The 12,043-nt window shown below is 36.5% G+C and overlaps 1 protein-coding gene across 1 annotated transcript; it reads right to left on the reverse strand.

The window, feature by feature from the left end:
- Nucleotides 1-11,033: 11,033 nt before the first annotated feature.
- Nucleotides 11,034-11,742, reverse strand: LOC104088189 (histone H2B-like). Its single transcript, XM_009592831.4, has one exon. It carries the CDS (start codon nucleotides 11,649-11,651, stop codon nucleotides 11,223-11,225), a length of 429 nt encoding a protein of 142 aa, XP_009591126.1. The 5' UTR covers nucleotides 11,652-11,742; the 3' UTR covers nucleotides 11,034-11,222.
- Between the last annotated feature and the right edge of the window lie 301 nt (nucleotides 11,743-12,043).

A 12,043-nucleotide genomic window follows, 5' to 3' on the forward strand; every position in this document is an offset into this window, starting at 1 on the left:
TGGAAGAGTTTCCGGCTGCGCGTATGTCCTACGCGCCGGCACGTGTACCTATTTTCGGTCATTTTTTGGCCGACCTTCTTCAAGACAGCCTGATCGCGAGGCTTTTCCGAGCCTACCCATAAAGGTTACATCAGATCCTGACGATTTTTTAATTTTTCGGCGAGCTACAGTGTTTTTCGATGAATAGTAACAGTGGAAGTGAACAATAGTTTCTCTTACACTTTGGGAGTTAGCTAGGCCTCACGGAGGTTGTTAGAATTTTGGTCGTAACAAAATGAGAACCGATATTTTGAATGGTTGGATGGTTTCTTTAGCGGATTATATTGAGTTCCTTCAATACAAAGTATATAAGCAGACATCTTCTGAGATAGCTTTTGTTGTTCAAACAGGTAATAGCATGACTTGTGTCTCCCATTCTTCATCCTCTAAGTCTTTGGTCATTGATTCAGGTGCATCGGATCATATTTTTAGTAACAAATCTCTTTTTACTACAGTTTCATATTCTAAATCTCTTTCAACAGTCACAATAGCCAATGAGTCTCAAACCATGGCAACTGCAATAGGTCAAGCAAGCTCACTTCCTTCCTTAGCTTTAGATTTAGTTCTTTATGTTCCTAGAGTCTTTTTAATCTCATAGTCGTTAGTCGCTTAGCCAATTCACTTAAATGCACTATTTTATTTATTGATGACCTTGTATTTATACAAGAACGTAGTACGGGGCGGATTATTAGTACCGGGAGTGAATCAAATGGACGTTATTACCTTATCATTGTTAAATCACATGGACTCACATCTTGTTTTCCTTCAACAATTTGTCAGGTTACTGATTCACCATATTTATTACATAAACAGTTGGGACATCCCAGTTTCTCAAAACTTCAGAAAATGGTACATGATTTATCTCACTTGTCCACTCTAGAGTGTGAGTCATGTCAGCTAGGTAAGCATACCCCGCTCCCATTTCCCTCGGCGTCTTGATAATCGAGCAGAGTCACATTTTACTTTAGTCCATTCATATGTTTGGGGTCCTAGTCGGGTCAATTCTACCTTGAGATTTCGCTACTTTATCAATTTCATTGATGATTATTCCAGGTGCACTTGGATATTTTTGATAAAAAATCAATCTGAGTTGTTTTCTATTTTTCATACCTTCCACGCTGAAATTCAAAATCAATTTGGGGTTTCTATCCGCACATTTCATAGTGATAACGTCCTGAAGTATTTATCTTCCTCATTTCAACAGTTTATGAACTCTCATGAGATTATTCATCAAACATCTTGTCCGTACACATCTCAACAAAATGAGGTAACTGAAAGAAAGAATAGACATCTTGTTAAAACTGCTCATTCTCTGCTCATACAATCTCATATTCCATTGCATTTTGGGGGGGATGCAATTCTTACATCTTGCTATATTATTAATCGTATGCCATCTTCTGCTATCCAGAATCGAATTCCATTATCTGCTATGTTTTCCCACTTACCTTTGTTCTCTCTTTCACCCCGTGTTTTTGGAAGCACGTGTTTTGTTTATAACCTTACTCTAAGAAAAGATAAGTTAGCTCCTCGTGCTCTTAAGTGCGTATTTCTGGGTTACTCGAGAACGCAAAAGGGGTATCAATGTTATTCTCCTGACCTCCAACGGTACCTTATGTCTGTTGATGTTACCTTCTTTGAAACCCAATCATACTTCACAGGTCCATGTAATCAATTAGATATTTATGAGGTGCTACCGATTTTATCTTTTGGAGATTCAGTCACTATCTCCTATTTATCTTCCTCTACAACTCCAGCTCCACCACCTACAACTCCAGTTGCAGCTCCACCACCTATAGCTCCACTTCCACCACTAATCTAGTCCAACCTTCTGCAGCTCTTCACTCTTGACTTATCATCGTCGTCCATGTCCAGCATCAGGCCCAGGTGATTCACGTCCTGCATCAAAATTCTGTGCCTACTGCGGACTTGTCTCCTCTTAGTCAACCAATTGTACTCCACAAAAGTGTACGATCCACACTTAATCCTAATCCCCATTATGTCGGTTTAAGTTATCATTGTCTGTCATCACCTCATTATGCGTTTATATCATCTTTGTCCATTATTTCTATCCCTAAGTCTACAAGTGAGGCACTATCTCATCCAGGATGGCTATAGGCTATGATTGACGAGATATCTGCCTTACATGCGAGTGGCACTTGGGAGCTTGTTCCTCTTCCTTCAGGTAAGCCTATTGTTGGTTGTCGTTGGGTTTATGCAGTCAAAGCCGGCCCAGATGGCCAGGTTGATCGACTTAAGGCTCGTCTTGTTGCAAAAGAATACACTCAGATTCTTGGACTTTATTATAGTGATACTTTCTCTCTTGTGGATAAAGTAGCATTTGTTCATCTCTTTTTGTGTGTAGTTGTTGTATGTCATTGGCCTCTTTATCAGTTAGACATTAAGAATGTTTTTCTCCACGGTGATCTTGAGGAAGAAGTTTATATGGAGCAACCATCTAGTTTTGTTGTTCATGGGGAGTCTAGTGGTCTTGTATGCCGATTGCGCAGGTCACTATATGGTTTGAAATAGTTCTCTCGAGCTTGGTTTGGTAAGTTCAACACAATTATTCAGGAGTTTGGCATGACTCGTAGTGAAGCTGGTCACTTTGTGCTTTATCGACATTCTCCTCCTAATTTATGTATTTATCTAGTGGTTTATACTGATGATATTGTTATTACTGGCAATGATCGGATGATATTAATAATCTGAAGCAACACCTCTTTCAACACTTCCAGACAAAGGATCTGGGCAGATTGAAGTATTTTCTAGGTATTGAGGTCGCCCAATCTCGCTCATGTATTGTTATTTCACAGCAAAAGTATGCCTTAGACATTCTTTAGGAGACTGGAATGGTGGGCTACAGACCTGTTGACACTCCTATGGATCCGAATGCTAAGCTTCTGCCAGAACAAGGGGAACTTCTTAGAGATCCTACGAGATATATGAGGTTGGCTGGTAAATTGAATTACCTCACAGTGACTAGGCCTGATATTTCTTTTACGGTGAGTATTGTAAGTCAGTTTATGGATTCTCCTTGGTAGTCACTGAGATGCAATTGTTCGCATTCTTTGGTATATAAAGTCAGCTCCAAGCAAAGGATTACTATTCGAGGATCGAGGCGACGAGTAGGTTGTTGGATACATAGATGCTGATTGGGCAGGATCACCTTCTGATAGACGTTCTACGTCTGGATATTGTGTTCTAGTAGGAGGTAATTTGGTCTCTTGGAAGAGCAAAAAATGAAATATAGTTGCTCGATCTAGCGCCGAAACAGAATATCGGGTTACTGCTATGGCAACGTGTGAGCTAGTTTGGGTCAATCTCACATCCCAAAATCTCATATGTCGTGATGACGCCTATCTCAATACTAGGCAAGCCGACAATCTCAATAAACCACCATATATTTTTAGTTTAAAAACATAATATTTAAATTCAGCGGAAGAAATCTCACAACTACATATATAAACACTCTCAAAACCCAGTGTCACTGAGTACATGAACATCTAAAATGAATACAAAGTCTGATTGACAAAACACTGTCTGAAAGTATAGACTAGTACAATAACTGAAAGAAAGGGAGTCAAGGTGAGCGGACTCCACACAACTACCTTGATAGTCGCCAACTGATAACACTTTGAGATCTAACGGTCGCCGTATCCGAAATCACATGGATCTTCACACGAGGTGCATAGTGTAGTATGAGTACAACTAACTCAATAAGTAACATGACTAACCTTTGAGCTGAAAGTAGTGACAAGCTCCGCAGGTACATTCCAGTATAAATAATAACAATACAGAAATGTAGGCATGCTTTCAAGTTCAACAGTTGCTTTTAGTACAAATAAAACAGATCAATTCTGAACAATACGAGGAATATGACATCTCTGTATCTACATGCCAATGTACATACTGTATGTGATGCACCTTAGTGAAAACTCTGTGTACTCACAATCTAAAATACTCAATCACTCAGTACTGTATATGACTAATCCAGCCTAGGGAAGATCCATCCCAAATATATATATGTATATCCATCAACTAACAGTCAGTCAATCAGTACTGTATAAGGCCAATCCAGCCCAGGAAGGTCCATCCCAAATATATATATGTATATCCATCAACTGACAGTCAGTCACTCAGTATTGTATAAGGCCAATCCAGCCCAGGGAAGATCCATCCCAAATATGTATGTATATCCATCAACTGATAGTCAGTCACTCAGTACTGTATAAGACCAATCCAACCCAGGGGAAGATCCATCCCCAAATATCAATGATTCGGACAAAATCCATGTTCAGGGAAAATCCATCCCTCAATATAAATGCTTTGGGAAAGATCCATGCCCAGGGAAGATCCATCCCTCAATATAAATGCTTCGGGTAAGATCCTTGCCCAGGGAAGATCCATCCCTCAATATATATCAAGCGCGCTCACTAGTGGTGTGTGCAGACTACGGATGGGCTCCTTCAGCCCAAGCGCTATAAATAAACCGCGCTCACTGGGGGTGTATGCAGACTCTAGAGGGGCTCCTTCAACCCAAGCGCTATATAAAGCCAAGCGGAAGAAATGTAGGTATGCGTTCAAGTTCAACAGTTGCTTTCAGTACAAATTAAACAGATCAATTCTGAACAATACGAGGAATATAACATCTTTGTATCTACATGCCAATGTACATAATGTATGTGATGCACCTTAGTGAAAACTCTGTGTACTCATAATCTAAAATACTCAATCACTCATTACTGTATATGGCCAATCCAGCCCACGGAAGATCCATCCCAAATATATATATATATATGTATATCCATCAACTAACAGTCAGTCACTCAGTACTGTATAGGGCCAATCCAGCCCAGGGAAGATCAATCCCAAATATATATGTATATCCATCAACTGATAGTCAATCACTCAGTATTGTATAAGGCCAATCCAGCCCAGGGAAGATCCATCCCAAATATACATGTATATCCATCAATTGACAGTCAGTCACTCAGTACTGTATAAGGCCAATCCAGCCCAGGGGAAGATCCATCCCCAAATATCAATGATTCAGACAAGATCCATGTCCAAGGAAAATCCATCCCTTAATATAAATGCTTCGGGCAAGATCCATGCCCAGGGAAGATCCATCCCTCAATATAAATACTTCGGGCAAGATCCATGCCCAGGGAAGATCTATCCCTCAATATAAATGCTTCGAGCAAGATCCATACCGAGGGAAGATCCATCCTTCAATATATATCAACCACGTTCACTGGGGGTGTGTGCAGAATCCGGAGGGGCTCCTTCAGCCCAAGCGCTATAAATCAACCGCGCTCACTAGGGGTGTGTGTAGACTCTGCAGGGGCTCCTTCAACCCAAGCGCTATATAAAGCCAATATAGCCTACTGCGCCGTGCAGTCCGATCCCATAATAATAATAAAACCTATAAGACCTGCTACAGGCGGGCATCCCCGATCCATATAGGAATAAAGACTATAAGGCCTGTTGTGGCGTGTAGTCCGATCCTATAATAATAATAATAATAATAATATATATATATATATATATATATATATAAGCCGATATGGCCTGCTGCAGGCGGGCAATCCCGATTCAATAAATATCCTCACAATGGATGAGCATGACTGAGTATGAAATGTACATTTTAAAATAATTAATTCAACAGCAACACGACCCTATGGGTCCCAAAATATCGGCACATAGCCTAAACATGATCTTTATTACGAGCCACAGCTCAATTCCTCTAAACACGTGTGGCATGTTCAGATAATAATATGATTCTTTAATTTGCAACTTCAGAGGATTTATTCAAGTCAATTTATATGGTGCACGTCCACACGCTCGTCAACTATCGTGTGTGTCACCTCCAAATAATTTATATAACACCAATTCGGGGATTCATATCCTCATAACTAATTTTAGAAGTGTTACTTACCTCAACTCGTGTAATTTCTCACTCTGTTATGCCCTGCCTCGAGAATTGGTCTCCGAAAGCCTCGTATCTAGTAACAAATAATTCGATTCAGTCAATAAAAATTACTGGAATTAATTACAGAAGAAAATACAAATTTTCTAACAAAATCCGAAATTTAGCTCAAAAATCGCACGTGGGGCCTACGTCTCGGAACCCGACAAAAGTTACAAAATTCGAAAGCTCATTCAACCACGAGTCTAACCATACCAATTTTACAAAAATCCGACCTCACCTCGACCCTCAAATCTTCAAATTAAACCAAGAGAAATTTCTAAATTTTTCAACTCAATTCACTAATTTAGTGATAAAAACAACAATAGATTCATGTAATTTAACCAAAATCAGGTTAGGAATTCTTACCCCAATGTTTTCCTTGAAAAACTCTCGAACAATTGCCTCGCCCGAGCTTCCTTGGTCCAAAAATGGAAGAATGAGACAAATTTGGACTTTATTCTGCTGCCCAGGGATTTGTTCTTCGCGTTCGCGACCCTCCCCTCGCGTTCGCGATGAACCAAATCTCCAACAGCCATTTTCAAACCCTTCTCAGATAGCTTCTAGTATAATGGTCATAACTTTTTGTACAAAACTCCAAATATTAAATGGTTTAACTTTCTGTAAACTAGACACCAAGAGCTATAACTTGCATTTGTTACTCATCTTCCAATTCCTTATAGATTGCGAGATATACATTTCCAAATTCAGCCCTGTACAATAGAGATTTTTAAACTCTTTCCAGACAGCCTATAGTTTATCTACTATAACTTTTTGTACATAACTCCAAATGACAAATGGTTTACCTTTCTGAAAACTAAACACAAAGGGCTACAACTTTTATTTTTGGATCAGCTCTAAATTTTATATAGATTGCGAGATATGAGCCTCCAAATTAAGATGACACACACTAAAAATTCCTTCTTCGCGAACGCGAGATCCTCTTCGCGAACGCGAAGAACAAAGCCCCAACAGCAAAATCCTTCTTCGCGAACGCGAGAGGCTCCTCGCGAACACGAAGAACAATACTAGAACCAGCAACCAACAATATCAAAATACCAAAACTTGGTCCGAAACCACCCCGAATTAAACCCGAGGCCCCCAAGACCCCGTCCAATCGTACCAACCAGTCCCAATATATAACACAAACCTGCTCGAGGCCTCAAATCACATCAAACAACACTAAAAACACGAATCACACATAGATTCAAGCCTAACAAGCTTTGAAACTTTTAATTTCTACAAACGACGCCGGAACCTATCAAATCACGTCCGATTGACCTCAAAGTTTGCACACAAGTCATAAATAACATAACAGACCTATTCAAATTTCCAGAATCGAATTTCGGCCCCGATATCAAAAAGTAAACCCCCCGTCAAACTTCCCAAAAATTTGACTTTCGCCATTTCAAGCCTAATTCCTCTACGGACCTCCAAATAATTTTTCGAACGCACTCCTAAGTCCAAAATCACCATACAGAGCTATTGGAATCATCAGAATTCTAATTTGATGTCGTTTAGACATAAGTCAATATCCGGTTAACTTTTTCAACTTAAGTTTTCAATTATGAGACTAAGTGTCTCATTTCACCTCGAAATCCTTTCGAACCCGAACCAACTAGCTCGGTAAGTCATAAAATAACTATAAAGTATAAATTGAGCAGTAAATGGGAGAACGAGGTTATAATCCTCAAAACGATCGGCTGAGTCGTTACAGTCAAGCAGTTGCTCAAGGCGTTAAAGTTCGGAGAAATCAGCAAGATGGAATTGGTGTGTGATAATCGAGATGCTCTTCATATCGCATCAAATCCGGTGTTCCATGAGAGGACTAAACACATTGAGATCGATTGTCACTTTTTTAGAGAAAAGATACTCTTAGGATATATTATTACAAAATTTGTGAAGTCGAATGATCAGCTAGCAGATATTTTCACGAAGTCTCTTAGTGGTTCTCGTATTAGTTACATATGTAACAAGCTCGGTACATATGATTTATATGCACCGGTTTGAGGGGGAGTGTTAAGTAGTTTGTCATGTATAGCATCTTACATCGGAAGGTAGATACCTATTATTATGTAATCATTGTATATAAATAGGGGATTGTACAACACTTTAGATAATCAATACTATATTTTCTCCCGTGCTTTCTCACAAGTAAATATACAAATACAATGATACAAATTCTCTTCTTTGCTATTGAATCACATACAATGATACATATACATTATATGTTGTACAAATACATTTTTTATCGCATGTATTTATGTATTCCGAAGGTTATTTTTTTGGCAGATCCCTGTATTTTTTGAATTTATTATTTAAAATTTAAATACAGCCAAATTAAATATAGTAAATTGAACACAGTGTAAAAGCAGTTACGAATGAATATAGCGAATTGAATACAACCGAATATCACTGTTTTTATTATTTGAATACAGTCAAATTGAATACAATGTAAAATAGTTAAGAATTAATATAGGTGAATTGAATGCAGTGTATACAACCGAATCGAATAGAGCGGTATACACCAAATTTCTTAATTTTTTTATTATTTGACTACAACTGAATTCAATATAGTGAAATTGAATACAATATAAAATATATAAGAATGAATACATCCGAATTAAATAGAGTGTATACAATCAAATTGATACATGCTGATTTTTTGTGTTTTTCGTTATTAAACAGTTATAATCCCTATTTTTAGGTAGATTACCTCATTATGTTTATAAATACAGTCGCGCCAATATATGGAATACAAAATTAAACAGCTAAAATACCTACTTTTTAGGCAGATTATCTCACTAAATTTATAAATACAGTCGCACGAATACATGGAATACAACACAGTAGCAACGAAATTGTAGCTACGACTAGTAAATATGAATATTATAGCTATACCACGCTAATAGGCACTTGACTGTAGTGATTTCTGAAAATTCATCTTATATTTTCAAGGGAGTTTTTCTTATGTATACTATAATAGAAACTTATTTATCTATTTTCTTTAGGTTTTATAGTTTTCAATCAATATCAAGATTTTTCTTACAATTTGTATATATTCCCTCTTAAAATGCTCTCACCCTATTATTAGTGCCTTCAATTAAGGAATTCAATAAAATTCTTTCCTTTTTCTCCTCTCCTCTTTTTTTTTTCTCTTCCTTTCCCTAATTTCTTCAGTTTGTTTGACTAACACGCTCATCCACAAATTGATCCATTCGAAGACCAAAAATGCATATGATTCTCGAGCATACATACATACAATTTCGGGTTTTAAGATTTTATGATTTTTTGGATTGGATGTTCTTGCAAGTGATTGAGAATATCCTTTGAAATTTATATCTCAATTTTGATGGAGATTAGTTAAGTACATAGTTATTAGAAGAAGAAGAAGAAGGAAGAAGAAGAAGAAGAAGAAGAAGTAGTTGTAGTAGTTGGAGGAATTATATAACAATTGTATTAGAATCCTAATACATCAATACCTAAAACATAATAGTATCATAAATGTATTATACTTGTATCACAATTGTATATAACTTATATTTGATATATTAATACCTAAAGCAATACTTGATACAATACTAACGTAATTCTCATACATTTGTGATACAAACTGCGATACATTTCTGAAAAAATAGTGAGACAATTGTGATCTTCATCTTCTTCAAGTTTCAATCATAACTCTAAACTTAAAATTTAATATAATATTGTATTATAATTATATTAGTATTGTATCAGATATTATTTTAGGTATTATTGTATTAGATACAAGTAACATACAATTTAATGCAATTGTGACGCAATTCTAAAATAATTGTGATGCATTTATCATACAATTCCTGCAACTTCGTTTTCTTCGAGTTTCAATATAATTTTTTACGTAAAACCAACTCTAAACTTAACCAGTTTCCCTCAAAATTGAGATATAAACTACAAGATATATTTTTCATCGTTTGCAAGAATACTCAATCCAAACAAATCACGAATTCGTAAATTTCAAATATTGAATTCAAAGTTTCGAAAGTTTTTAATGGATATCGATGGAGTACCCTTTGCTGCTACAATTTTAGAGACAAAATTTTCTCCATTTTCATTTATATTTTGAGGGAAGTACAGATTTTGGATGATAAGTATGAGGGAGGGATGTGAAATCTTTTGAAAAATAATGAAATTCAAATTTTTAGGAAGGGGTTGGTGAAGGAGAGAGAATGAGATGTTAAATTTAAGGAATTTATTATTATTATTTTTTTATTTATGATTTTGTACATAAATGATAAATATAGATATAGAATATAATTAAGTAAGAACCTAAGTAAAAGAGGTAAATAAATTTTTATTATAGTATAGCTAGGTAAATATTCATATTTTCAATAACTCGCTATAGTGAATAAAATTCCACTTGGACCAGGCCCACCAAACCTAGTATCAAAAATCCAGTCCAAACAAGCTCATATATCAGACCTTGTTAATTCTGTCATTTATCTTGTTTAATTTTTACAATAATTTCGTTATACGCTGTTAGTGCCTATTCATTTAATTAAGGGATTTTAGCATCCACGTTTATAATGTATAAGTGTGAGCCGTTTAATATTATATTCTGACTTTCTTGTCCCGCGTCGATCCAATCTCGGAAGCATAAATCTTATCATACGTTAGGAGTGCAAAATCAAAGAACTCTAATTTAGTGAGTTTGTTAGCACGATATAAAAATAGTTTATTGGCTTTACGATACAAAGAGTAACATTAAACGATCTTAATAATGTAACAAAATAATTTTGTGACTTTACTAATAGAGGTAAAGTTCAATGACTACAACCCATTAAAGTAAATTAAACATTATAGTCAATTAATCAAAAGTCGCCACCCCTACTATTTCCTGTAGAAGGAACGAATAATTATGGGATAAGTGAAATTAAGGAAGCTGATTAAGATAACAGATAGAGATAGTGTAATTAACATATCTATCATCATTAGATTTTCAAAATTCCAATTTTCAAATCTAAAAAAAATTAAACCCGAAAAGAGATAATGGTAAATGCCGTTTCCCTTACTTTCACATTTCACATTAACACATGGGAAAATTGTTACAGATACAGAACGGTAAAATATTACACCAAATACTAACCATTTTTTCTTCTTTACATCACCAGACTCTAATTGACCTCATAAACGCAACAGAAACCAAAAGGAAAAAACAGCAAAAAACTATCAAATTTCAAGAGCTAGTGAATTTGGTAACAGCTTTAGTACCCTCAGAAACAGCATGCTTAGCCAATTCACCGGGAAGAACCAATCGGACGGCAGTCTGAATTTCCCGTGAAGTAATTGTCGGCTTCTTATTGTACCTAGCAAGTCTAGAAGATTCCTGAGCAAGCTTCTCAAATATATCATTAATAAAACTGTTCATGATACCCATGGCTTTGCTTGAAATTCCGATATCAGGGTGAACCTGTTTCAGCACCTTGAAAATGTAGATCTTGTAAGTCTCAATTGACTTTTTTGATCTCTTCTTCTTCTTATCTCCGGCGGCAGCAGCGCCGTCCTTCGGGAGCTTTTTGCCGGCCTTTGATGATTTCTCGGCGGCGGGGGTTTTTTCGGCAGCTGGTTTTTTATCTGCGGGTTTTTTCTCTGCCTTTGGTGCCATTTTGAGGGGATAAAGAAGATTTTGAGTAATATAAGAGGAGATTAGCAGAGTTTGTAGAAAATCGGGGGGATTTTAAGTTCGAATAGTGTGAAGGGAGTGGGGTAAAGAGTTTTGCTTATATAAGAAGTTGAGGCGAGCTGTTGATTGGTTACTTTGGGATGACGCGGATCGTGAGTTTCAGCCGTTTGATGTTTTAGTCAATCAACGGTGTAGAATGAAGGATGACTTGGATTGAATTAATCTCCCCCATACTTTGGAGAAAAACAGGATTTTTTTTTTGTCGACAGTAAAACAAGATCTCTGTCCTACTTTTTTCTTTCTTTTTTTTTTTCTCCAAATATATACCTTATGTATTTTAAAATAAAATATTCACGCTCCAATGCTATTAAAAT

Source organism: Nicotiana tomentosiformis, chromosome 5 (assembly GCF_000390325.3).
Source record: "Nicotiana tomentosiformis chromosome 5, ASM39032v3, whole genome shotgun sequence".
In the NCBI taxonomy this organism is placed as follows: Eukaryota; Viridiplantae; Streptophyta; class Magnoliopsida; order Solanales; family Solanaceae; genus Nicotiana; species Nicotiana tomentosiformis.